General features: G+C 37.9%; 1 protein-coding gene across 2 annotated transcripts; it reads right to left on the reverse strand.

Annotated features, from left to right (window-relative positions):
* Positions 1-2,989: 2,989 nt before the first annotated feature.
* Positions 2,990-25,957, reverse strand: LOC129514543 (serpin B11-like). Of its 2 annotated transcripts, none has more exons than XM_055333206.1 (8): positions 25,903-25,957; positions 20,908-21,092; positions 19,421-19,480; positions 18,104-18,232; positions 15,627-15,744; positions 6,805-6,947; positions 5,956-6,111; positions 2,990-3,863 (listed from the first exon to the last, which is right to left on the reverse strand). In XM_055333206.1, the coding sequence occupies exons 2-8, from the start codon at positions 21,073-21,075 to the stop codon at positions 3,444-3,446; spliced, it is 1,194 nt and encodes a 397-aa protein (XP_055189181.1). In that variant the 5' UTR covers positions 21,076-21,092; positions 25,903-25,957; the 3' UTR covers positions 2,990-3,443. The 2 variants fall into 2 exon arrangements, with proteins under 2 accessions (XP_055189181.1, XP_055189182.1); XM_055333207.1 differs by lacking the exon at positions 25,903-25,957 and adding an exon at positions 25,810-25,895.
* Between the last annotated feature and the right edge of the window lie 387 nt (positions 25,958-26,344).

Below are 26,344 nucleotides of genomic sequence, written 5' to 3' on the forward strand. Positions count from 1 at the left end.
CCCCACCCAAGATGGTCTCCACTAAATCTTCATGCCTGCCATTCCATTATGCTCCTGAAAATTTCTGAGAAAAAAATGAGAGATTTAGAAGTAAAGGGGAAAAAGCTATACTTACCAGTAAATACACAAATTTCTCACTGTACCACTATCCAGGTGGTGATTTTTTTCATTTGGTCTTTTAATTTTGAACTATTTCACATGGAGGAGGCCACTCGGATCAGAGAAACCCAAGAAAAGTTTGATGTTCTATGCTCCACTGATGCACCATGACTCCGGTTGTTTTGATGCTATTTACTGGCCGTGGGGTAATACCTGGCTTCCCGGGGCATTAAGGTGTGGATATGAACTTGGTTAGGAAAGCAGCAGTTTTGTCTGAGTCACTGTCACACTGTGTATACCAAACACTCATCCGGAGGCTCAGTTTCTTAAAATAAGAAGGGGGAAAAGACCACTGACAAACTCAGAAAGCTTTAAAGCATGAAAGGGAATAAAACTGACAGAAATAAAACAAAATACTCTTAGAAAACATCTAAGATAAAAGTAGGCTTTTTGTTTTGTTTTTGAAATCCAGGTAAAGGAGATCTTCCTCCCCGCTTCCTTTTTTTTTTTTTTTTAAGATTTTATTTATTTGTTCATGAGAGACACAGAGACAGAGGCAGGCAAAGACACAGGCGGGAGAGAAGCAGGTTCCATGCATGGATCCTGATGTGGGACTCGATCTCAGGACCGTGGGATCACGCCCTGAGCCAAAGACAGATGCTCAACCTCTGAGCCACCCAAGCGTTCCCCCACTTCCTTTTTTATTTTTATTTTTATTTTTTTTCCCACTTCCTTTTTTAAAAAAATTATTCGTCTTTAAGTTTTGGGGGAGTGGTTTTAAGTTTATAGAAAAATTGAGCAAAAAGACTTCCCATGTACCTCCTTTGCTGCCCCTCCCAAATTCCCCATTATTAACATATGGCATTGGTGTCATACATTTGTTAAAACTGATGAGCCAATACTATTATTATTATTATTAGTTAAATTGGTAATTACTTAAATACATTGTTATTAACTAAAATCCATAGTTTACATTGGGGTTCACTCTTTGTGCTGTGCATCCTATGAGATTAGAAAAACATATAAGGACATGTCTCCTCCAGTACAGTATCATATTGAATAGTTTTATGGCTCTAAGTGATGGACACTTGGGTTGTTTTCCTGTCTTGGCTATTGTGAATAATGCTGCAATGAACATCGGAGTGCAGCTATCTCTTGCATATACTGATTTCATTTTCACTAGATATGTACCCAGAAATGGGATTGCTGAATCATACAGTAGTCCTATTTTTAACTTTCTGAGGAATCTCTCTACTGTGGCCAGTAATGAATGGTTAAACCAATTTACCCTCCCACCAACAGTGCATAAGGGTTCCTTTTTATTTATATCCTTGCCAACACTTGTTCTCTCTTTCCTTTTGGACATCACCATCCTAACAATGTGAGGTGATACCTCATTGTGGTTTTGATTTGCATTTCCCTGATGATTAGTGATGTCGAGCATCTCCTCATATACCTGTTGGCCACGTGGATGTCTTCTTTGCAGAAATGTCTATTCAGGTCCTTTGTCCATTTTTTTTTTTACTGAGATATAACTGATGCATAACATTAGCTCTTTGAAGAGTGAAAATAGCTGTGTTCTCCCCATCCCAGCCCGGGTGCCCTAAAAAGCTCTTGGCTCCATTCACCAAGAGGCTCCAGATCCTGATTCCAGCATCAATCCAGCTCTGCTTCTCAGGGGCTGATTTAGTCACTGAATCCTCCTTTCCTAGCCCAGCACCTACATAGTGCTTCTGAAGGCCCTTCTGTGAGAAGCATGCTCTGCTGTGACTCTAATGATGACCATCAGCTCAATTCCCATTCCTCCAGGAGGACTTTGGGGTTCCAGGACAGCAGCCTGGGAGTGGGCACTCATTCTAAGTCTTTTTAACAGATGGAGGCCAGCCCAAGTGAGTGTCATGTGGCTCTGCGATGGTCATGCCCAAAGTGCTCAGTCTACATGGTACCTCTCTGCTCTTGTGCAGCACATGTCAGGTTCATGTCAAAGGACCCAGCATTCACTGGACCGGTACTATTCATTGTCTCTTCACGATGTTTAAAGTGAGAAGTAGATGCCAAGATACTCTTATTTTCCCCCACCCATCATTGTTGCTTCAAGTCTCTTCACTGTACTACACTTAACCCACTGTGCCCAGGGACTACCGGGTAATTCTGTGAAGCAGGCCGAGGTGGCTTCTTGGCTTTCTGCCGTGTGACAAGTGGGCTTATAAAGGATCAGTAGGGTAGCAGGTACAGCAAGACAGCTTCTTTATAACATCTCTATTATTAAAAGTAAAGTCAGCCCCATCTTTCAGTGCCCTGATGGGAAAGGAAAACAATCACCAGCTGACACTACTGTCAATAGTAAAAGAGGGTGTCCCAGCACCTCAGGAGGAAGCTGTGGCTGATTTTGGACTGCCTCTTCTAAGACAGTTAGGAAAGGGAGAATTGAAGGGCTCCTCTGCTTTGCTCACATCTCTGAGAAAGTCTGGAAGGAAGCATTTACCAAGAGGGCACTGAGAAGGCAGTAAATGTATGACAACCATTATTATCTGATTATCACCTCATGTTATCTTGAAGAGAAAATAAGGAGGATTTCTTTTTTTTTTTATAAGGAGGATTTCTTTTTAAGAATTAGCTTTTTAAAAAGAATTTAAATAAAAATCTTTTTAAATAGAACTCTTATTGATTTGCTTTTTGCTATTTCTGAACTTTTACTCATTGAGGAAAAAAAATAGAGAGGAAGGAAGGGAGAGAGGGATGCAAAAAGAAAAATCTGTTTTTCAATTTAGGGCTGAAAACACCTGGCCAATAATTCTGTGAAAATGTTCACTTAAATAGACCTCTCCTTATTCAGTCTCTTTTCGTAAATCATTTAACTGCTGTGGTACATTAAAAATCTTTAAAGAAGTGAAAGCAATTTATGTATTTATTACAGTGAATACAGAATTTTGAACTAAAATTCATGATGTTGTACATGCAAGGAAAATTATATTTAAAAATCGAACCAAAGTTGAAGCCCTCAAATTGCTTTTCTGAAGGTAGATTCCTCTTGGTCAAGAGATCATAGAGACATACAAGTCAAACAAATCTAACCCTTTAAATTTAGTCTCCTTGACTTGATTGTCACCCAGATATCCTTTACATGAGGCCCCAAAGATAACAGAACCAGAGAAGCTTTTTCATAAATGTACCTTCTTCCATGATTTCCATAATCTTAAGGTCCACCAATTCAAGGTCTAAGTTGAGAGAAAACCTAGCCCCATTTTGCAGATGAGCAGAGTGAGGTACAGAGGTGTGTGAGGGATGAACTGCTGTTAGTCATGGGTTTGTCCCTGCCCCTCCTCTGTGACTCTGAGCCTTGCTCAAGCCTGCTTGTTTAAGGGAGAGGCAAGCTTGCCACAGAAGAGGATCGTGTTGGTATGGCTGAGTCTTATGAAGAAAAGGAAGGGGTGGTTTGCCAGGAACCGAGCCCGGATGGGGAGTCTTTTCACAACAAAGCTGTCCCCAGTGGCTGCTGCCGCCTCTGTGCCCTCTTCATTGACATCCACATATGACTGGTGGATGACCTTTGATAAATATAGGCCATCAACTGGTGATATTCCAGAAAGATCAGCTGTGATCTCATTGAAGACATCTGTCATGCCCAGAGAATTTAGCAGGGACTTTAGCTCATACTTGATTTCAAGTCTGAATCTGGGAATGTGGACTTCAACTTCCCTTTCCACCATGTTAGCAGAGCTGGTCCACTTGTTAAATGTCTTCGTGTTCAGCTCCTTCTCTATCTACAAGGCAAAACACAGATGAGCCCATAGGAGCCAAACGTGTATAAAATGCTGTTGGTTTTATAATTCCTTGTGTGAATGATTCAATGTATTGCTTTCTTTTCTACTTTGAAATGCACTGAAGTCCTCTCTGAAAAAAAAAAAAAAGGAAAAAGAATCTCGCACTTAGCCACATCTTCCCTGTTCTATCGTCTACCTTTTATCCATGTTTCATAAGTCAACGCCTCAAATGTGTATCCTATAGTCCACTGCCTTAACTCCCTGTAGGCTTCACCTACATCCCTTTCTTGCCTCTGGAGCCCTTGTGTCTCCTGGATGAATTCACCATTTCTTCTCGGTTCTCAAACCAGAAACTGTGAATCATACCCCCCATCATGGACTCACTTCTCCTTTGGCTGTTGTGACGCCCAGCATCTCTTCATTTCATTCTGCTTCACTTTTCTCTCCTTTGCCCCCTACTGTCTCCACTCCACTACCCCTGAAGCTCAGCTCTACACACTCTTCCTGCCTCCACCTAGCCATGCAGCCTCACAACCCGGCTTCTCGCCCTCCACCCAGTGTCACAATTTTGTGTAAGCTCTCCCCTTGGGCATTTGAAACCCTCCAGCCAGCCTTCTGGCAGGCCAAATCCCATCATTCAACTATAAAAGCTGAAAACTTTTTGTCACCTTCACTCCATCCTGACAATATACAATCAGACATAAAGTAAAGGTGGTTTTTCTTCATAACTATCTTTTCCTTTTGCCTCTCTCTACCCTAATCCAAGTTACCATGACTTTGTGATGCAAATCTGTTTCACAATCTCATATGTCTCAGGCATTTGCATGAGCTCTTCGCTCTGGTTAGAACAATGGGGCACCCTAATTCCACCTATTCAACTTCTACTCCTCCAGTGTGTGGCATCAAGATTATGAGGAACTTTCTTTAATCCCCTCATTCTCTACTCTCTCTACTGCCACAGGACTTTTTGCTGTGTATTATGGTACTTATTATATGATATTTATAACTCTGTGCTGGAACCACATGTTTGTGTTTCAGAACCCACTAGAATTCTCAGCATAGAGTAAACATGCAATGTTTGGTATATGAATGAATAAACAAACAAATGAATGTATCACAAGATGATAAAGACCACTTCTAAACTGCTCCCAAAATGCTATCTGTGCTTCCAAATATCTTCCCATGGCAGCCCACCACAGGCACCCAGGGGTCCAAGGCCCTCTGAATTGGCCACAGCAGTATCCCATCTATTCTCATGGCCACAGCCATGCCTCTCTTCCTAGAGGTCCAAATGCATACATCCCGACCCAGGTGTTCCAAGAAGCCTTCCCTATCCCCCAACCAACTGTGCCACACTATAACCTCAATCAGGCACTCCCTGACTTAGAAACCTCTGACTGTGGCCATCCCATCCGTGGGCAAGGGCAGCTTCCTCAAGATCCCAGAAGCACAGCTGGTCTCTTAAGAAACTGTTTCTCCTTCCTGCAGAGCATGGGAAGTCCTAGCAAGGCCAGGGAGGAAGTGCAGTCGCTCCATATTAGTGGCTTGCCTGCTTCTCTGCTGGGTAGCCTTGGCTGCAACCAGGAAGAGGGTATTAGACCCAAACTCCTGCCACCATCATGACCTGTCCTCAATGTCTGTGGCACTCATTTCCCCCCACAAAACCAGAATGGTAATAAGGATGGTTAGCTCATGAAAGCATTTATATAAAATGCTGGAAAAACTCAATGGGAGGAAGATGGTTTAAGCAGATTTCTGTGGACTAAGACTCTAACGAGCATTACAAGCTCATTACCACAGAAAGATGCTTCCCAAATGTCAAGTAAACCGTAGGTGTGGTATTAGTACAAGATGGTACTTTTGCCTCCTTGCGCCCTCTTTTATTTAAGAACAGATTATTCCCCCAAAATACACTGTCCTGAAGGCAGGGACCAGAGTCCCTATCCCCTCTCACAGCTCCTGGGCCAATAAATACCACTGAACCTAGAGTGTGACTGAATTAGGAACCGAGCACATCAGCATCATGGGGTACACATAGTTGGGAAGAGCAGGTACAAGCACAGATGCTTTCTCACGTGTTAGTATTCTTTACCTGTTCTAGACTGGCTGTGCCTGCTGGAAGCAGAATAATCATGCTTAGTTTGTTGTTAACATAGGGCAGCTCAAGAACTTGCATCTGCGGCTCCTTTATGAAGGCTAATTTATATGTTCCAGTTTGATACATCATTTCCACAATTATGCTTTTACCCTATTTAAAAACAAAGGTTATAATTAGGTAGACTAGTTCTATATGTGCATGTACAGGTATGTACACTGATTTTTTTGCCTAACATACAGTTCTGCGTTAACACTAAAGGCATGGATAAAATATAAACAAGTGCCCCCATATTACTTTTCTCTGTGAAGGTTATTTTTTTTATTTTAAAATAAGTCACTGTTAGAGCCTGACTAGTTCAAATAATACATATCATCACCTATACATAAAATACATATGTATAGTAATAAATATAATAATAATAATGTTTCACCAAAACAAAGCCAACATTTAAAATGATTTATGTGGAAAAATGACATCATGGGAACATTTTCCTTTTTAATCCAATTGGAGACTGTCTAGGAGAAAAATAGTATAGTTTTGTTGTGCTGAGAAAACAGCCTACAGCATGTGTGGAAAGCATGCATGGATAGGGGAACAGTGAGGAGAGAACAGGTTCTCTTCTCTGCCACGGCGGCCCCAATGCTCGAAGGCTCCAGTTAGGTGCCCTGTGAGAAAGGTTACTGTCACCTCACGAGGAAAAATGAAAATAAAATTCAGAGAGAACACAATCACAGAAACCTATGGAAACCTAGACCAGTATTTTCACTAAAACTTTCTAAATCATCCTTTAATAATTATTGCATTCTTCAGAATTTATCATCAGTCTGAAAACAAAATACTTACCTCATTTAGCTGAAAAGGCATTTTAACTGTCTCTCTTTCCTGAAACTTATTTTGCCATTGTCCTTTGAAATATATGGCATTCACCAGGACCATTACACAAGAAGGGTCAATTGTTCCCTTTCCAAAGAGGTTTGTGACTTTTCCTTATAAAAACAAACAAACAACAACAAAAAACAGTTAATGTACTTGGATTTGAACTTGGGTTTATTGATTATAGAGTTGAAAAGTTACTAGAAATTTGGAACCATTTCTTTTTTATTTTATTATTTTTTATTTTTATTTTTATTTTTTTTGGAACCATTTCTTTTTTAAGACTAGTTATAAATTTGAGATGCCAGGAGAACTGCTTTATCTCCTGGCCATTGAGGCTGTCCTTGTCAAATGAAGTTTATGTCCAAGAATTGAATGCTTTGTTATTTCTAATCAGAAGATGGCATCCAATATACTAAGTAGTTAGTATAGTAGCTAATGACCAACTTGTCTTATACCTAGTTATATCCAATGCTTTCCTATATATTACTACTTATTTTTTAATTTTAATAATTTCTATGGCTTCCTTTTAATATTTATCAAGCTTTATACTTTCCAGCAACTCACCACATCCAAATATTTTAAGCATTCAAAAGATTGATTCATTCTTACAATGTACTAGCAATTAGTGTATCACAAGTATATACCAAGACTTAAAGTAAATACACATTTGATAATCAGAATTTATAAAAATATACAAGGTGTATCTTACTTTGTAAATATACCAATTAGATTGAACACCAAACCCTCTTGGTGCACTCTGGTGCACTGCAATTTATAAAACCTTTTTGGAACATAATGTATCAAGAGGAAACATAGGGATATCTGGAACATCAGACTCTAAACTTAAATCTTTTCACTACTGTTCTAAGTAAATTAACAGATCCGAAAAAATTGTAGACCTTTCCAAGCATTTTCTAACATAATACAAAGAATTGAATAAATACATATTTCAATCTAGTCACCTATTACTAAACTTGAATAACATCCATCAGTCTGTCATCAATAAAATACTGTTGAGAGTTCATAACTGGTAAATGAAATAATAAGATACAAATATGTTAGAAATGTGGTCTTTAGGCTCAAAGAAGTATTTATTTTATATTACTGACATGCTCTTCATAAATGCAATTAGCTCTAATTTAATATTTAGATATTATTTCATCCTAATTTTATTTCTCAAGGAATCAAGGAATAAGACTGTCTACATTCATGAACCTCAGAAACTACTGGTACAATGAGTTGATGGCACAAGTACCCAGAGAGAGATTATTTCAACATGGGAATTTGTATATCTCTGGTGGGACAGATGTACTCTAAGGACAAAAAAGAACTGTAAAAAATATCTTAAGCTACTGTTATATTTTATTAGTATTGTTATTTTGAGGTCGTGTTTATGTTGGATGATGTGATTTTGCAATAATATTGGTGACACTGGAATCTGGGATTTTGGACACAAGATAAAAGAAAAATAGGTATAAGGGGGGGTGTTAAGTAAAACTCATATGAGTCTTAATTTTAACTGGTCATATCAGTAAGAAATTAAGCTGTATTTAATCTGAAAAAAGTATTCACTGAGAAGGCCTATAAAGAATCAAGCTGGTATCAATGAGTACTCCTGTACCCAGATTACGGTCTCTAAATATCATGTATCATTAAAATGATCCAGGATTCCCTCAAGAAGCATGAAATTCTAGGTCAGGAGTAGGACATGAGCTTGGAACATCTGGTCAAATTGGAAACAAGGTAGATATCAAATTCTTCCAAGGGCAGTGTCAAAAGGACTTTTGACTCCAATTTATAGTCCCATAACTAAAAGGGGACAGTAAATTGAAATATCTCAAAATATTTAAATTTATGAATTCATAATGATACTTTTAAAAGAAAACTCATTGGCTGGGGCCCCTGGGTGGTGGAGTTGGTTGAGCAACTGACTCTTGGTTTCAGCTTAGATAGTGATCTCAGGGTCATGAGATCAAGTCCTGCATCAGACTCTGCACTCAGTGCAGAGTCTGCTTAAGTCTCTCTCTCCTTCTCCCTCTGCAACAACCTCCACCCCCCACTCGCTCATTGTCAAATAAATAAATCTTAAAAAAAAAAATAAAACTTGCTGACTAGAAAGAAAAAAGTTGTTTTGGAGCTGATATTGAAGAGAAAGAATCTAGCTTTTTTATTGTTTTTCTAATATTAATTTCTTTGTACTTAGAACAACCAAACACTTTATGAGAAATTTCTCATGTAGAAATATTCCAGCTTATAAAGAATGCAAATATTGGAATACTGTAACTTTAAAATCCCTAATGAAATAATGGATGTAAGCAATTATCATCAGAGGCCACTAACATAAAAAAAAAGGAGAGGAGGCATCCAGACATTCTTTCTTTCCTGATGGAAACACAACACCTCCAATGAAGAATATCTGTCAAAAGTAACAAACAAACAAGCAAAAATCACCAGAATCTTATCAAGTTTCTAAGTCTAACTGCCAATTTATGAGAAATATAAAAACAGAGAACATTATTAAATGACATTTCAAGGGGTAGTCATCATCATCTAGACTATGAGAAAATGCAGGAAAGTATGAGAAAAAAGAAAAGGAAATAACTAAAAGCTCAAAAGAGAAATTATTAAAGTATAAAAACAAATGTAAAGAGATATCTTTGATAGTGCAGTTTATAACAGACCAATATCCCTGGCAAGAAGATAAGGAAAGCTGAATACTTTTTTTTTTTTTTTAATTCTACACTGGGTTGTTTCTGAAGCAACTGCTAAACATAAGCAATGGAGAGGTGAAAATCTGAACAGAAAGTGACTAAAAGAGACAGAGAAGCTGAGTAAAACTGTCAACATCATAAAAGGGTTGGAAAGACCAAAAACAAAGTTCAAAGAAGCAAGCAACCAACACTGAAAGGCTAAAGATCCCAGCGATTGGGAGAAACATGGACACATGAGCTCAACAGAGAGTTCTGAACAATTTTTCCCTCAAGGTCTAACGAAGTTTCAAAAGTTGCCCCAAGCTAGATTAGGAGAAGAGAGTGAATACTAGAAATTTAAAAACTACTCTTGGTCTCTCAGTGCTAAAGAAAATATTACTAAAGTTCAGTATCTGACAAGGTGGTATAGGTGTTTCATAATAAAGAAAGGACCAATCCACTGAGAAGATATGGCAATTTAATATCTATGCATCTAATAACACAGCTTCAAAATATGCACAGCAAAACTGGACATGACTAAAAGGAGGAAGAGAAAAATCCACAATCATAGTGGAAGATTTTAATGCAGCTTTCTCAGTAAATGATTAAAAAAAGTGAATAAAAATAAGCAAGGATATGCAAACATAGACATCAAAATTAACAAAGTTGGCCTGATAAAATTAAACATCTCACCCAATATCTAAAGAATATACATCTTTAAGTGCACATAAAAATTTTATCAAAATCAAAACATTTGTTTTACTGTAAAAAAGTCTCAATAAATTTCAAATAATTGAACGATTATATTCTTTGGTTATAACAGAACTAAAACTCAATAACTAAAAAAACAACTAGAAAATAGCCAAATTTTTGGAAATAAATGGAACATTTCTAAATAACCCATGATTCAGAGAAGAACTCTCAGCGAAAATTAGAAAATATCTTGAACTAAATTATAATGAAAATAAAACAAATGGAAAATTATGAGATGGATTTAAAATGACACCTAGAAGCAAAGCCACTGTTCTAAATGCACACACTAAAAAAAGATCTGAAAATCAACTGTTCATCTCAAGAAACTAAAAAAAGAATAGCAATACCAACATAGTAAAAAGAAGGAAATAAATGATAATCATAAATATTAATGTAATAAAAAATCTTTATTAGAGAAAATACAAGTTGATTTTTTGAAAAGACTAAAAAACTACAAATCCGTAAGTCTAATTAAGAAAAAAGAAATATGAAAAAAAAGAAAAATGTACAATTTAGATTTCCAGAAATAAAATGACAATACTATATATCCATAAGACATAAAGAAGATAATACTAGGCTATTATGAGCAAGTTTATGCTAATACATTTGAAAATTCAGATAAAATGGGCATATTCCTTGCAAAAACTTACACAAGAAGACAGAAAATAGAAATGGGCCTCTATTTATTAAAGAAATCAAATCTCTAATTAAAATTTTCCCACATAGAAAACACCATGCACAGAGGGCTCACAAGTGTGTTCTTCCAAATATTTAAAGAAGACAAATGCACACTAACCTTACATAAACTCTCTTTTGGAAATCAGAAAAAGAGGAGAAACATTTACCAACTAGTTTCATAAAGTGAGTATAACTTTGATACCTGAACTGATACAAAAATAATTCAATAAATAAAAAACTAAGGTCAAATCCTTTCATGAGCATTGGTGCAAAATCTTTAAGAAAAATATTAAGAAATCAAATCTAGAGATAATAAAGTATAAAGCAAAAAGTATAATATACCATGACAAGTTTGGTTTATTCTAGGACTAAAAGTTTGGTTTGACATTAAAAATCAATTAATGTAATTCACTAAATTAGTATAAAAAAAGAAGAAAAATCATACCTCAATAGATACAGAAAAGACTTTGAAATACAATATGGTTAGTCATTTGTGTCAAAAATTCTTAGCAAACAAGAAGTAGAAAGAAACTTCCTTAATCTGAAAAAAATGTATTCATATAAATACCTGCAACAAACATTATACCTAAATATATATTATTAAAACCATTTGGGGATCCCTGGGTGGCGCAGCAGTTTAGCGCCTGCCTTTGGCCCAGGGCGCGATCCTGGAGACCCAGGATCAAATCCCACGTCGGGCTCCCGGTGCATGGAGCCTGCTTCTCCCTCTGCCTGTGTCTCTGCCTCTCTCTCTCTCTGTGTGACTATCATAAATAAATAAAAATTAAAAAAAAAAAACCATTTGGAAACAAGCTAGAAGTCCAGAAACAAGACAACATAAGGACGCCCCAGTATCAGTACTTCTGTTCAGCTGCAGTCACTAGCCAATAAGAAAAGAAAAGAAGCAAGAAAGGTTGAAGAGGAAATGACTGTATTTATAGAAAATCTAAAATAATAAACTAGAATTAAGAGAATTCAGCAATATTAACATATGAAAGCCAATTATATATTTCTACATGAACAAATAAAATTTAAAATAATTGGTACTAGGTAAAATTCCATGAACATTTCAAATATCTGAAAACCATTTATCAAAAGACATGCAAAACATTAACATGGAGATACACAAAATGTTATTGAAAAAAATTAAAGAGGACCTACACAGAGATAAACTCATGGAAATGGATTGGAAGCTAAATATTATAAAGATGCTGGTTCTCTCCAAGTCTATAGATAAATATATATCATTCCGACTAAAATTTCAACCAGTATATTTAACAAAAAGTGACAAGTTGATTTTAAAATGCGTATGGATTTATCACTTATGGTGATATCATATGTGATATCATATATTTTGCCTTTCTCAGTCTAACTTTTTTCACTCAGCATTAATACCCTCTGGGTCCTCCACGTTGTCACAAATGGCATGGTCTCTTCCTTTTTTATAGCTGCATAAAACAACAACAAATGAATAAAACAAAGAGCAGAATCAGACCTACAAATGCTGAGAACAAACTGATGGTTGCCAGAGGAGAGACAGGCTGGGGGCTGGGCAAAATGGGTGAAGAAGAAAGGGAGATAGAGGCTTCCAGTTATGGAATGAATGTAAGTCAAGGGAATAAAAAACACAACATAAGGAATATAGTCAATGATATTTTCATAGCTATGTATTGGAATAGATGGTAGCTATAACTATGGTGAACATAGCATAATGTATAAACTTGAGTCATTATGTTGTAAACTTGCAACTAATGTAACAATGTGTGCCAACTTACTTAAATATAAATAAATAAACAAAATATATATGGAATGCAAAAACTCGGGCAAAGTCAAGGCAGCCCCAGAACAGGATCAACATTGGACTTAACACTTCCAGCTATCAAAACATACTGCAAAGCCACTATAATGGTGGTATTTTCATGAGAATAAATAGACAAATGAAGCACACTGAACCCAGAAACAGATTCACACATATGTGGTCATCTGATTTATGATAAAGTTTACATTGTAGTGTAATGGTGAAAGGATCATCTTCCCAATAAATAGTGCGATGTCAACTAGATGTCCATGTGGAGTGAATGAATGAAAAAATGAATGAAAAAATGAATTTTTTAATGAATCTTGACTAGAGTGAAACAAAGCTTCTAGTAGATAATTATACAAATATTTTCATGAGCTAGGAGTGCACAAAAGATTTATTTAAAAGTATGCCAAGGTACTGATGATAAAGGAAAATATTGATAAATTTTACTTCTTTCTTTCAAATTAAGAACTTCTATTCATCAAAGGCACCATTAGGGGGAGATACAAAATGGTAGAAATTACTTGCAGCACATATATTCAGTAAATGCAAACAACTCCTAAAAATGTATAAGAAAAAATCAGGGTGCCTGGGTGGCTCAGTTGATTAAAGCTCTGCCTTTGGCTCAGGTCATGAGCTCTGGGTCTAGGGATCCAATCCCCCATAGGGCTTCCTGCTTTAGCAGGGAGTCTGCTTCTCTCTCTTTCTTCTTTTACCCCTCCTCATCATTCTCCCTCTCTTAAATAAATAAAATCCTTTTTAAAAAATGTGTAAGAGAAAAACAGACAAACCATCCTTACATATGGGCAAAAGATTCAAATAGGCACTTTATAAAGGAAGATATGAAGTGTATGAAAAATGCCCAATGTCTTCATTCATAAAGGAAATGCAAATTAAAATTAAACAATCTACGGGACACCTGGGTGGCTCAGTGGTTGGGCACCTGCCTTTGACTCAGGTCGTGATCCTGGGATCTGGGATCAAGTCCCGCATCAGGCTCCCTGCAAGGAGCCTGCTTCTCCCTCTGCCTGTGTCTCTGCCTCTCTCTCTCAGTCTATGTCTCTCATGAATAAATAAATAAATCTTTAAAAAATAAAATTAAATTAAGTTAAATTAACTACAATGACTAAAGTTAATAAGACTTAACAGGTGTTGGCAAAGTTGAGGAATAAATAAAACTATCATTAATTTCTTGGGCAAGTACATTAGCAAGCCACTTTTGAAAACATAAGTACCAAAATGGTATATATATACCTTGTATTATCAGCAATTCCATTTCAAGGTATCCATCCAACAAAATCACATACAATATATGTACCAAAAGATATATATCGTAATGCTTATAGCAGCACTATTCATAATAGACCCAAACTAAAAATGTCCCAAGCATTCATTAAGACTCAGTAGACTGGATTAACATATTTAGGTATTTTAAGAGAACAAAACTGACATCAATGAAAATGAGCAAATCATGCCATCCTGTAGTCACATGAATGAATCTCACAAACAAAAAACCTAAAAAACCCTAAATATATATTTTATGATTCCAATTACATGAAATTTTTAAATAGCCAGAACTAATATATAATAAAAGAAGTCAGAGAAGTCTTAATGTTTGGGAACAGGGTGGGTTAGTTTCTGGGAGGAGACACAAAAGTGGCCTTGGAGTGTGCCCTTCTCAGTAACCGATGTTTTATTTCTCTGACCTGGTAGAGGTGGAAGGAGGTTACCTGAGGGCATTCACTTTTGTGACAATTTCTGCTTTGTGATAATTCATCGAACAGCAATTATGAACTTTTGTGATAATTCATCGAACAGCAATTATGAACTTTTCCATAAGTACATGTATTTCAATAAAAAAAAAGTTTACTTTAAAAATCAAGATGTGGGTCCTGGGTGGTTCCACTGGTTAAGCATCTGCCTTGGGCTCAGGCCATGATCTCAGGGTCCTGGGATCGAGCCCCACATGGGGCTTCCTGCTCATCATTGAGTCTATTCTCATTCTCTCTCTGTCCCTCCTTTCCCCTTGCGCTCTCTCTCTCTCTCTCTCTCTCATTTGCATGTGCTCTCTCTCAAATAAATAATAAAATCTTTTTAAAAATTAAAAAAATACAAAATAAAAATCAAGATGTAAGAAACATACTGACCAACTACAAAGTATAAATATTATTTGGGTCCTGATTCAAACAGAAGAGACAATTGGGGAAACAGAAAAACTCACTATTTGTTAATATTAAATGATTATTTTTAATTTTCTCTATGTAATAATCGTGTGGTGGCATTTTCTTTTAAATAACTAATATTTTTGAGAGGAAACAACCTGACAAAAAAAGATGGTACCTGGGATTTGTCCTGGAAGAGGTAGTGGGCAAAGGGTGAGGTATAGCTATAAGATTGGCTTTGGGTAATAAATCCTGCAGCTGAGGGGTCAGAAAAGATTCATTATATTATTCTATTTGTTTTTCTTTAAATCTTAACTAGATGTTTTAAAATAATAAAATGAATACATCTTTAAAATTAAATATTTAACCTGCTTTAAATAAATATTTGACAATTAGAAGGTTTATTTTAAAATCGTGAAAGGTAGATTTAAATTTCATTAAATTTAATTGCAGAATGTACAACACTCTATAAAGTAGAAAGAGCATTCTTCTCATTCTCAGAGTCACTTGGCTTAGCTCCCAATCAGGACAAATGACTGTAAAGGACATTTACAAATATTCCAAAATACTCCCCCATTTCCTCCATCCTGGACCTGCCTATGTTGGGTCCTGAACTTCACCCAGCTTCCTTGTCAGCACTGACTCAGGGAGCTTATCAAAACAGTGTGAATGAGGTTGGGAGACACATGTGGGATTTACTCTTACCATTAGTTTTACTTTCAACCCAAGCATTAATAGTTTTCCGGGTTTCTTCTGGAGACTGTTCAAAATCAACAGTTTGCGGCAAAGCTTGATACAGTTTCTCAGAACAAGTTAAATATTGCTGTAAAAGAAAGAATAATCACACAAAAATAGTGTAAGGGAAGCAAAAGCTTACAGCTCTCTGTGTTCTAAAATCTACAACGGAGATAAAAGCAGCTCATGTATATATGTCTGGAAGGAAGCAGAAACCATATGTACTTATTCATAATAAAACAAATGGATTTAAATAAAGCTTTCCAAAAGGAATGTTCAGAAATTCTGGTTGCTTCTTCCATCTTATCACTGGCATTCTTCATTCTAAAATGCTCAAAGCAAAATGGCAAGTGGCAGTTCACTCTCACTACTCTGTCCTCTCGAAGCAGACAAATGGGAGTTACTGCCCTATGTTCTAGATTGGAAAACTGAGATCTAGAGTGATTACCTGAGTAAGGATCAGAGTGATTACATTTTGCTTGTTTGAGGTCTAACGGAGAGTTAGGTCTTCCCACAGTGTGTGTGTGTGTGTGTGTGTGTGTGTGTGTGTGTGTGTGTATCAACCTCCCCAAAAGCCACTAGAGATAAAATGATAATAATATTCTCTGTTGTATGTAATTGTACGTAATTTTCAACTTTATATAAAATGTGAACAAAAATATCTTAAAAAACTATTTTATTCACCTATACCATCCAAAGAAAAATAGTGTGCAAATCTAGTATAAAGAACCTAGCCCTCCTTTTTTAAATTTTTTTTAAAGCCTAGCCCTCCTTTTAACCAAGTTCCCAAATCCTCCCCCCCACCATATGATATTCTGGACTTATCACTGATATTCACCCATGGTCCTTAATTCCTAGATATGGCAACTTTCCACTGCCTCACTGCCAAGGCAGCAGCCAAATTTACACGGACCCAAATGAAACTACCTGCCATTCCATTCTTGAGACCTTGGGAACATACCTCCTATAGTCCAGCAGGACCCAGAGCTCCACCATGAACTGATTAGGATGATATAAGACTTACAACTATGGCAGGTATGAAAGTGGCTGCCTGGAGTTTGGCTTGCCATTTGTTTAACTGGGTTCTCTTGGCCCTAAATCCAGTATAGAATAAAAAGAAAGCTTGATAACAGCAAACTCGGAGCCTGTTGTCCTCAGCTGGTCCAACTGTGGGTGGAACATGCTGAAGTGACTGCCCTTAGCCCATGAGATGAAAGTTTTTCCAGAGAGAATCCTGGAATAATAATATTTCATGCATGCAACAGATTATGACAATCCTCATGATACTAATGAGGAGCTTCATGCTTCAGGAATAGATAGGATCATCATTATTCCAAATCCACACTTCTTTGTTATTTATACCCAGATCACTATTTTGGGGAGGCAGAGGGGTGAGAGGAGTGTTCTAATTTCAGGAACCATCACTATCCATCCCTACCACTTCAGCAGCAGGTACCCCATAAAATATTCCCTCTATGCCTTTAGGACAGTAGAAGGAAATACCTCCAAAATACCTATAGTTTGGGATGGGCTACCCCAAGCTGCAAAAATTCTGACAATCAACTATAAGACACGGAATGTGTTACCAGACCAGAGAAGAACATTAGACATTCAGGACTCCATCCTGCTCTCCGTCGGCTCAGATGTAAATAAAACAGGTCAAATAAAAATTATGTCACTCCAGCTAGCATTCCACCTCAATCATAGCAGGATGACACAGCAATTAAAACAAGATGATAGATTTGGTCAAGGGTCAGATTCAGGCTTTGCCATTTAATTATCTCTGTAACCTTTGTCAACTGGACTTTTCAGAATCTGCCTCACAACTCTAGAATGGTAATTTTGTACTTATATATATGTGACAGTTAATGTGATAATACCTGTAATGCATTAAGTACAGTGAACAGCATACAGTAAGCACTCAATAAAACTGTATATTACAATACTGTTGGGAAATGTTATAGTGTTAGAATCTTGGAAGCTAGAAAGAACTTAAGTCTAATGCTCTCATTTTAAACATAAAAGTGACCTGTGCAAAGTCATATGTCTAACAGGGAATAGAATTCAGATCTCTTGGCTCCCAGTCCAGTGCACTCTCCAGATTCTTGGTACCCTGCCATCAAGGACCTTTGAAAAAGGGACAGGAGATGTAACTCATTTTTCTTCTGATCCACAAGAGAATTCTTAACTACTTTGTTTTGTGCTTCATCCATGACCTTGCTTCTTGGACAACTTCGGTGGTTTTTGCAGAAATAAAATTTTTATGTGATATTTCACAACTTTAAATGGGAGTTTGGCAAAACCATTTCACTGAAACTCTAAGTCAGCTCAAATTTAATCTCTTAAAGATGAATTTCATGTAGCTCTTCTCACTCTTCACTTATTTTTTGGTCTGGAATTTAGAGGATGCCAAGAGAGCTGTGGGCCAGCATTCCATATGAACATACCTGATGGAACACCATCGCCGTTGTCCCGTAGAGTCTGTTGGCCATGCTGAGGGTATAGTTAGAGTCTGGCTGGTTGATTTGAGAGAATAAGACTCCAAACTCTGAGTGAATCCTTCCAGCTTGGCTGCACTGAAGCATCAGTAAACAAAGAATGGAGTATTAAGTTGCTTGATTTCTTGCCATTAGAGGGTTATAAATAGTGTGAAAACATAAGGAGAGAGCAAGGTGATTGCCTCTGAATAAAAGAGTAGAGAATACTAACAAACAAGGAGTAGGAGAGTTTAAAGCATGTTCCTTCTCTAGATTTCCTCTAGCACACTAATCTCAACACTCTGTGACCTTACTCCCACAGATTGTGTGCAGAACTGTAAGCTATTGCAAAACACACAAGTGCTTGCTGGCCCAAATAGGTTAGTCCAGAAGCACAAGTCTTCATAAAGAGATTGCAGTGGGGTCTTCAGGATGATGATCCAAGTTATATTGCTGTCCCTGTACCTATCGAATCATCTCTTCTCTATCACACTACTTTCAATGTCTCAGTTTTCTATGAAACCATGTAACCAGACACTTCAGCATTTCAGTGACCTGACCTCACTCACCCATCTGACCCTCATGGGAGCAATTTTGTTAGACCTACAGTTTTGATGCAACTGAACTCAAGGACATTATAGGGGTAGGCCTACATTTCCTAAAGCAAAGTTTCCCAAATTACGAGCTTTCATTTCCTCACAACAAGCAGGGTTCTGTGAAGCAACTATTCTGTGAACCTATATGCATTTACGTGTTTTCCCAATCAATCATGGTCAAACACACTACCGTCTTCATGTGCGACTTCTATGTAATTTTCATGTCAGAAGGAATTCTCCTACTAGAAAAGAGCAGGGACCATGGTCCCAGGCAACATGGGCTGGGCAGCCTCAGGCCCTGTTTTCCTGGGGGTCTAATTATAGGCAGACATCAGGGTCCTTTCTTAGTGCTCCCACTGACAAAAAGCTACCACTTTTTGATGAGGCTGGCAGACTCAATCCCATATTGAGATTTATGGCACAGTCCATAAAAGAACATAAAGTTTGAGCAAGGATGATAATAAATCATATGATAAAATCTGGGGGACTTGATCATTGTTACCATCATTATTATCACTGTTAACTCTATAGGCCATAGTGATTATCAGGAAGACCAAAGGAGTAGACCAAGCGAGACACTGCTAGCTCCCTTAAGGACTAAAGAGAGGCTCTGCTCCTTAACCCCCGTACTATAATTTCTTGGTGCTCTTCTGTTAGAACATTTGACAGTTCAGCAATGATATTATCATACCTTAGCTGAGTCCTTGAACTCTGGTTTTAGTGACTGTGTCATATGATTAAAGTGAAGTACCTAGGAAAGAAAAAGAGGGATTGACTGGCATCAAAAGCAACAGAGTATATAAAAGTGAATATTTACAAGCATCTCTTTTTCCATTTCAGATAAAGACCAACAATAGCTAACATTTAGTGATGTCATATTCTAAGTACTGAACTAAGCCTTCATGTATCTTACTGAACTCTCAACAGCTTTACAAGTGGATACTATTATCCTTGTTTCATGCTAGAGAAACTGAGCACAAGACAGATATTCCTCCACCACCCTCTGTCAATTTCCAGGGACAGAGCTCTTATCACAGGCTCTTCTGCTCCCTCCTACCATCCTCAGGCCGCTCACTAGGACAGTGCCCATCCAGGGTCATGTAAAACGTTACATGGTGTCCCTATACAATACCTATTTTGAGAGAAAGAAAATCATGAAAGTGCATTAAAATATGGAGTAAAGAAATAAAGGGCAAATGACAGTACAATATGTAAGTATCCTAGGGCTGTGAAGCGATATTCATCTAACTTTCCACAGCAATTAAAAATACAACTCCTAGCTCTGGGAAACGAACTAGGGGTGGTGGAAGGGGAGGAGGGCGGGGGGTGGGGGTGAATGGGTGACGGGCACTGAGGGGGGCACTTGACGGGATGAGCACTGGGTGTTATTCTGTATGTTGGCAAATTGAACACCAATAAAAAATAAATTTATTATAAAAAAATACATACAATGGAACAATCACTATACATCTGCCTGTGTGACCTGAAAACTTACCCCTTTTCTCCTAGTCTCTCTGTTTCCCCATCTGTAAAATGGGGATAACAACCCCTACCTGCCACACAGGACTCTTAGGAACTTCAAATGTACTGATGAATAATTTTTAAAACTTGAGGGCCTTTAAAGTATCATTAAGTTTTTTGTTGTTTTGGGTTTTTTTTAAAGATATTATTTATTTATTCATGACAGACACACAGAGAGAGAGGCAGAGACACAGGCAGAGGGTGAAGCAGGCTCCATGCAAAGAGCCCTATGAGGGAATAAAACCCAGGAATCTGGGATCACCCCCTGAGCCAAAGGCAGGCGCTCAACCGCTGAGCCACTCAGGCGTCCCCATTAAGTTTTAGTGCAGTTTACAATTCCAGAGGACAAGAATAGTACCACACATGTGTTCTCTGTAATATTTAAATCACTGGAAAAATAAACTCTAACGTACACTGCAGAAGTGTAGGTGTGAGAGCACTGATGGCAAGGAAGAGACTGTGTTGCATGTATTAGGATATTTGTATTATAATTATTACATTATTTATGCCATTATTCATTTTTAAGAAATATTATTTCCCCAGATGTTTCTTCTTTCACAAGATGGAAGAATTTCTAGAGATGTGACTATTTGGCTGACCCAGAGGGGTGCATGGATGACCTCTAGGCCATGAGGAAATCTTCACTGTGTTCCATACCTTTTCCATCTGCTCTGCACTGTTTCCTCTGGCACCAAGGAGGACCATACTTAGAGCATAGAGCAGGCTCAGTGGTGAAAAGAAGATGTTATCTCCTACGTTGTTACTGTTCAGTTCTTTGAACACATCAAGGCAAAATTCAGTGTTTGCTGTGCTGAGAGTATCCATTTTATGCTCAACACTACCTGAGAACAGATGGGGGGAAAGATCTCAGAATATCACTTGGAAGTACAGATAATCTACAGAGTTCAATTACTACATTTCATGAATATAAAAGTCTGGGCACACTGTTTCATGAAAAATTACATATTCATTGTTTTTGAGAGATCTGTAAATGCTGGAGGCGGGAATTCACAGTAGTTGCAGATTCTAATGAATGGAAGATCTTATTCCTTTCGACCCGTAATTCAAAGCTGTCTCAGTGCCATTTGTGTACATTTAACATTGTTCTGCAGTGAACAATGAGAAGGAATCGGGTCTTTGTGCACTCACTGTCTATGCTGTTAGACCTCCCTCATCCTGGAATTTGTATAGAAAAATTCTTGAGCTACACAAGTTCAGCCAAATGAGATGCTGCCCCACTAGGCTGCCCATCTTCATGGCCTCACAAGAGAAGAACACTTTTCTCTTTGTGGATACCTTCAAATTCTCCCCAGATGGCACAGTAAAAAATGGATTGCCTGCTGTTCAGCCCTTCCCCTTCCCTTCCCTTCTGTGCTAAGACGACACAGATCTCATGAAGCAGCTTTCACTTAGGCATGTACTTCAGAGGAGGTTTCATGCTCCCCCGGCCCCAGGAGCAAGCCTTGATTGGCTTAAGTCAATTGAGGTAATTGTCTATCCCTTATGAGTGACTAATTAGGTACAGATTTTAAGTTATAAATTCTGAGGATCTAATGTACAGCACGGTGACTAAAGTTAAAAATATGGAAATGATGTACAGTTCAAAGTTGCTGAGAGTAGCTCTTAAGCATTGTCTCTCTCTCTCTCTCTCTCTCTCTCACACACACACACACACACAAAGTTAACTATATGGGGTGATGGATATGATCTTGGGAAACATTCCACAATGTTTATGTGTATGATATCATCACATTGTACCCTTTGAATATATATTTGTCAATTATTCCTCAATCAAGTTTTGGGGAAATAAGTAGAATTTTAGGATTGGAAGCTGCCATGATTTTTGCCAGTAAGTACAAAAAGTCACTGCAGGACTTCTAGAAGAGGCCTTCCTTTGATAAAAGACTCTCAGGCCAGCCCTCTTCTTCCTCTCAGGGTTGTTGTGTCTTCATGTTACTACTATCACAACAGCTATTGTGTGACCATGTGTGATGTGCCAGCCCCAAGAGGCTAAGTCAGATGTCAGAGAGGAAAGGTGGACAGAACCAGAGTCTTTGTTGACACACCACTTAGTAGACAGATTAAGCTACCCCAAATCTGTCCTACCTTGGGATTTCTTGTCATGTAAGAGGAGGTTTCCTTATATTTTAACTCACTTTGGTTGAGTCTTTTGTTACTTGCACCTAAAGGCATCCTAACTTACTTTAGGGATTTCTTTATACACCCTTGTTTGCCAGGAACTGATTATCCACCTACCTCACATTCACACATTTCTAGCACAGCTACATCTTTTCCCTCATTTAGTCCCCCCAGCAGTCTGAAGTACTTCATTCTTCTTCCTCTCGTCTTCTAGATTACAGCTGTGCACTCTTGTAGAATCCAAGTCTAGACCTATATTCTCCAGGCTATTATGACAGATGGCCAGTCTATTATCTCTGCCTGGGGAATACTTATTTCAGTTACTAACTTGCCTTGTTTTCAGCCAGGACATATCTGATCTGAGCTTGCTGGAAGTGTGTTCTCTGGGGTGTGACTCTGTTGGTTACTGATTTAGGCATTAGTGTCACACCTCTCACTAAAACACAGTGCTTTGTGCCTTCAGAGCCAAACAAAGCCAAGCCTAGGGTGAAGGAAGGCCTCAGATCTGGGGTGGGGAGGAGAGTGCACAGCTCAGCATTTCTCAGGCAACAAGAGACTGAAAGGAAACGTGTTACTTGTGAACTTTCAAAATAATGACCTACCAAATTTATATGGCAAAAAAAGTGATGACACATCCCTGTAACTGAAACTGGTTGTCCTAAAATAATCATTAAGGACTAGATGCTACCTATTCCAATCATCAGACCACCCAGCATAATATAATAGAGCCTAAGAGTCATATTATAACAAGCCTGGACTGTATTTTTCTTTTCTCTATGACAGTTTTTTTAAAGGTATAATACAAAGGTTTTGCTAATCTTATTTAATGAGAATACTAACATGTGCCTTTAAGAGGACACTGTTCTTCAAGTTAATTTTAATACAGCTCTCTGTAACAGCTCTAATAATAACAATATCCTTGAAAGCTCTTTATTTAGTTATTTTAATAATGGTTTCAATTTTGGTCCAATAATAAAGCATGTCCAAGCCATATGCTCTTCATGCTGATTCTAATGGAGTTAGCTAATGGAGTCAGGTTCTAGAATGCAATTTCAGACTTCAGACTTATAAGTAAATGTAAATTTATTCTTCTTAAAACTATGTCACATTGTCATTATAAAAAGCCTGCCTGCATGTCAGAGTTCCAGTAGCCCTACAGTTTTGGGGGCACCTAGGAAAAGAATGTGAAATATACTGACCACCTATGGGAGCACTGCACTTTTATATTAATGTTTGTTTCTTCTCTGTTTTTTAACCATAAGCATAGAGGACTGAGTAACCACACCCTCAGTTCTTGGCACAGTGATCACTGGGCCACAATTCTCTTCTTTGCTTATTGACTTCAACCCAATTCATTTCCTTTCTCTTCCACTCCCATACGCAACACTTACAATTTGTTTAAAGTGTATTCTTTTATTTACATGAGTCCTTAAAAATATGTTTCCTTACTTTATGCATTTTTCATTTTCATAAATGAGCTTACACTGAATTTTTTTTCACTGAGTACTACATTTTTAAGACTCATCCATGTTACTCGGGAAACATTATCTGTTACTTGTAAGAACTGTGTTTTCATGCCTTCACATTTTTCCTATCCATTCCCCAGTGACAGACAACCATATGGCCTCCTCCTGCACACCATCATCAACAGAGCTATGATGAGCATCCTCACACACACACACACACACACACACAACACACACACACACACACACACACACACACACCCTTACACACCTGTGTGAGATTTCTCTGTAAAGGAAATGACTGAATCACAGGGTTCGTGTATGTGCCAAGCACTGCATACATTATTCAGAGTTTAAGTCCTACAGGATGGGTCATATTACCCAAGTTTTCCAGAGATAGCAGTGAGGGTTTGGGAATTCACATATCGTAAGTGGTGGAGCCATGATTCAAACACAGGTCCATCTGTTCTGAAACCCATGATCTTCCCATTTGCCACTGGATTCTACTCAGATAAGCTTTTATTTGAGGTAAAATGGCTTTATTTTTATGGCATTACCATTATTATCCCTATAAGAATAGCGTCTTACTAGAAAAATTAAGAAATTTTGTTCAAGATACAAGGCATTAATAGGCTTATTCTGATAATTAATGGTTATTAAATATAGTATTATTTCTCACTTCACAGTAAGATCTAGCTCTTCATGCATTTAATTCACAGAACCAAGAAGAAAAGCTTTCGGTTTAGATTTTTCTCAAAAATTATTGGGAATATATACTTAGAATTAATGCATGAACTTTGGTATTTGGCACGGTTATTTGCAAGACAGAGTTTTCACTATCATTAACTTAGCTCTTCAGAGCCCTACTTTCATCATTCACTTTCCAAAATTCCACCCCTCTGGCTGTTAGCACAAGAGTGTCCATGTTATTCTGGTGTTCAACGGATTTTATGCAGCAACCTTAATTGACCATTTCCTCTACATCTGAGTAGTTGTCTCTGTGAGACACTGAGACACAAATATGTGGATGAATTTACAGATTCTTATTCACTGAGTATGTTAATCTTCCTCCCTAGACTTAGCGCTCCTTGAGGGCAGGGAAAACCTACCCGTGAAATCATCCATGTCTTGCACAGTCACCCAACAATGGATGTGTATTAGAGAAATCAGCAGTATAAATATTTTACAATTTCTACTCTAATTAATATTATGCAGTCAGTTTCAGAAAAAAGGATCCCATGAAGACAGAAGTCCCAAGAAACTCAGAATCCTACTGCAGGTGCACAGACCCCAGAGAAAGCCCCACCTAGGAAGTGAGAGGAAGCTGAAGTGCCCCCAGGAGTAGAAGGACTTTGAAGTGAGCTCCCAGAGAAGGAAGGAATTGCAGAAAAAATTTTAGTGCACCTTCCTGTCTATTTTTAGATGGAGAAAAATCCCTCCTAAGCAAAAGGAATATGCCACCTGGAAGCTGTCATGGGAGAAAAACAGGGAAAGGATGTCCAAGGTTGCAGCCCTTCTAGTTTAAGAAGGATTTCTGGAAAAAAGAAAGCAGTCAGGAAATGTGAGGAAGAAACATGTCTTAAAGGGGATACCGTCACTAAAATTTTGTGAGAGGACAGAACACAGTAGGCATTCTTCCCAACACGTCAGGTCATTCATAGGCCACTCCAGTGCAGTTCAGATCTTCTAGGAACTAAGAAAAGGCTCATCCTGCAGAGACCAGAACCATGTGTAACTCTGTTCTGAGTAAGTTTATTAGTAAGGAGAAAATATCAACAGAGATCTATTTTGCTAAACCAATCAGAGGTTTGAAATTAAGTCAGCCTGCCTCAAGGATTTTAAAAATGTATATCCTCACTGTGAATGTATTAACAAGCATGTATTCATCGAGAGATCAGCAAAAGTCACACTCAATCAAAGAATAATCTTCACCCTCATTTAGCTCATTACACACCTGTCCAACTGCCATATTCTACTGCTCTTATCTTGCTCCTCTCGGACAATAAGCACAGCTGAAATAACGAAGTACAGAAATACTTCTCTTTACCTTTGTTGCTTTCCAGGGTGAAGTGGACAATCTGGCAGGTGAGATGGGAGCTGTGTCCCTGGAGAGGAAATTTAAAGCCTTCACTTTTTGCCCCTCCCTTTCCATTGTGTCCTTAGTGATTCAGCTCTACATCCGCCTGGCAGAAAGGACAGCCCTGAGAAGGAAGTCCCTCTAAAGGCTACCCAGAGCCTGCCACTGTGCATCCAGGAGACTCCCAGAATGGCCAGTGCTTTCTGGAGAAGTGCCTAATTCTTAACCTCCTTATGCCCTGCTAATGAGGAAACATCTGCCAGTCTAATCTCTATTTAAGAAAATAAGCTCTCTTTCTAAAAAGAATAACTGTGGCACGTTCAAGTTGGTAGTGTCACATTCAAAGTTCCAAAGATTTCTGTTTCAGTATGTATGCATGGTACACAGTTATTCAAAAAGAAAGATCCCAGCA

Source organism: Nyctereutes procyonoides, unplaced genomic scaffold (assembly GCF_905146905.1).
Source record: "Nyctereutes procyonoides isolate TBG_1078 unplaced genomic scaffold, NYPRO_anot_genome, whole genome shotgun sequence".
NCBI classification, from domain to species: domain Eukaryota; kingdom Metazoa; phylum Chordata; class Mammalia; order Carnivora; family Canidae; genus Nyctereutes; species Nyctereutes procyonoides.

What these genes read in the sequence shown, in the direction of transcription:
- LOC129514543 (XM_055333206.1), bottom strand. Translation starts at nt 21,075, where the DNA reads ATGGATACTCTCAGCACAGCAAACACTGAATTTTGCCTTGATGTGTTC. An exon ending in GTGCAGAGCAGATGGAAAAG is followed by an intron (nt 19,481 to 20,907) that starts GTATGGAACACA and finishes TTTCTTTCCTAG; the next exon opens with GTACTTCACTTTAATCATAT. An exon ending in TGCCTTTTCAGCTAAATGAG is followed by an intron (nt 6,112 to 6,804) that starts GTAAGTATTTTG and finishes GTTTTTAAATAG; the next exon opens with GGTAAAAGCATAATTGTGGA.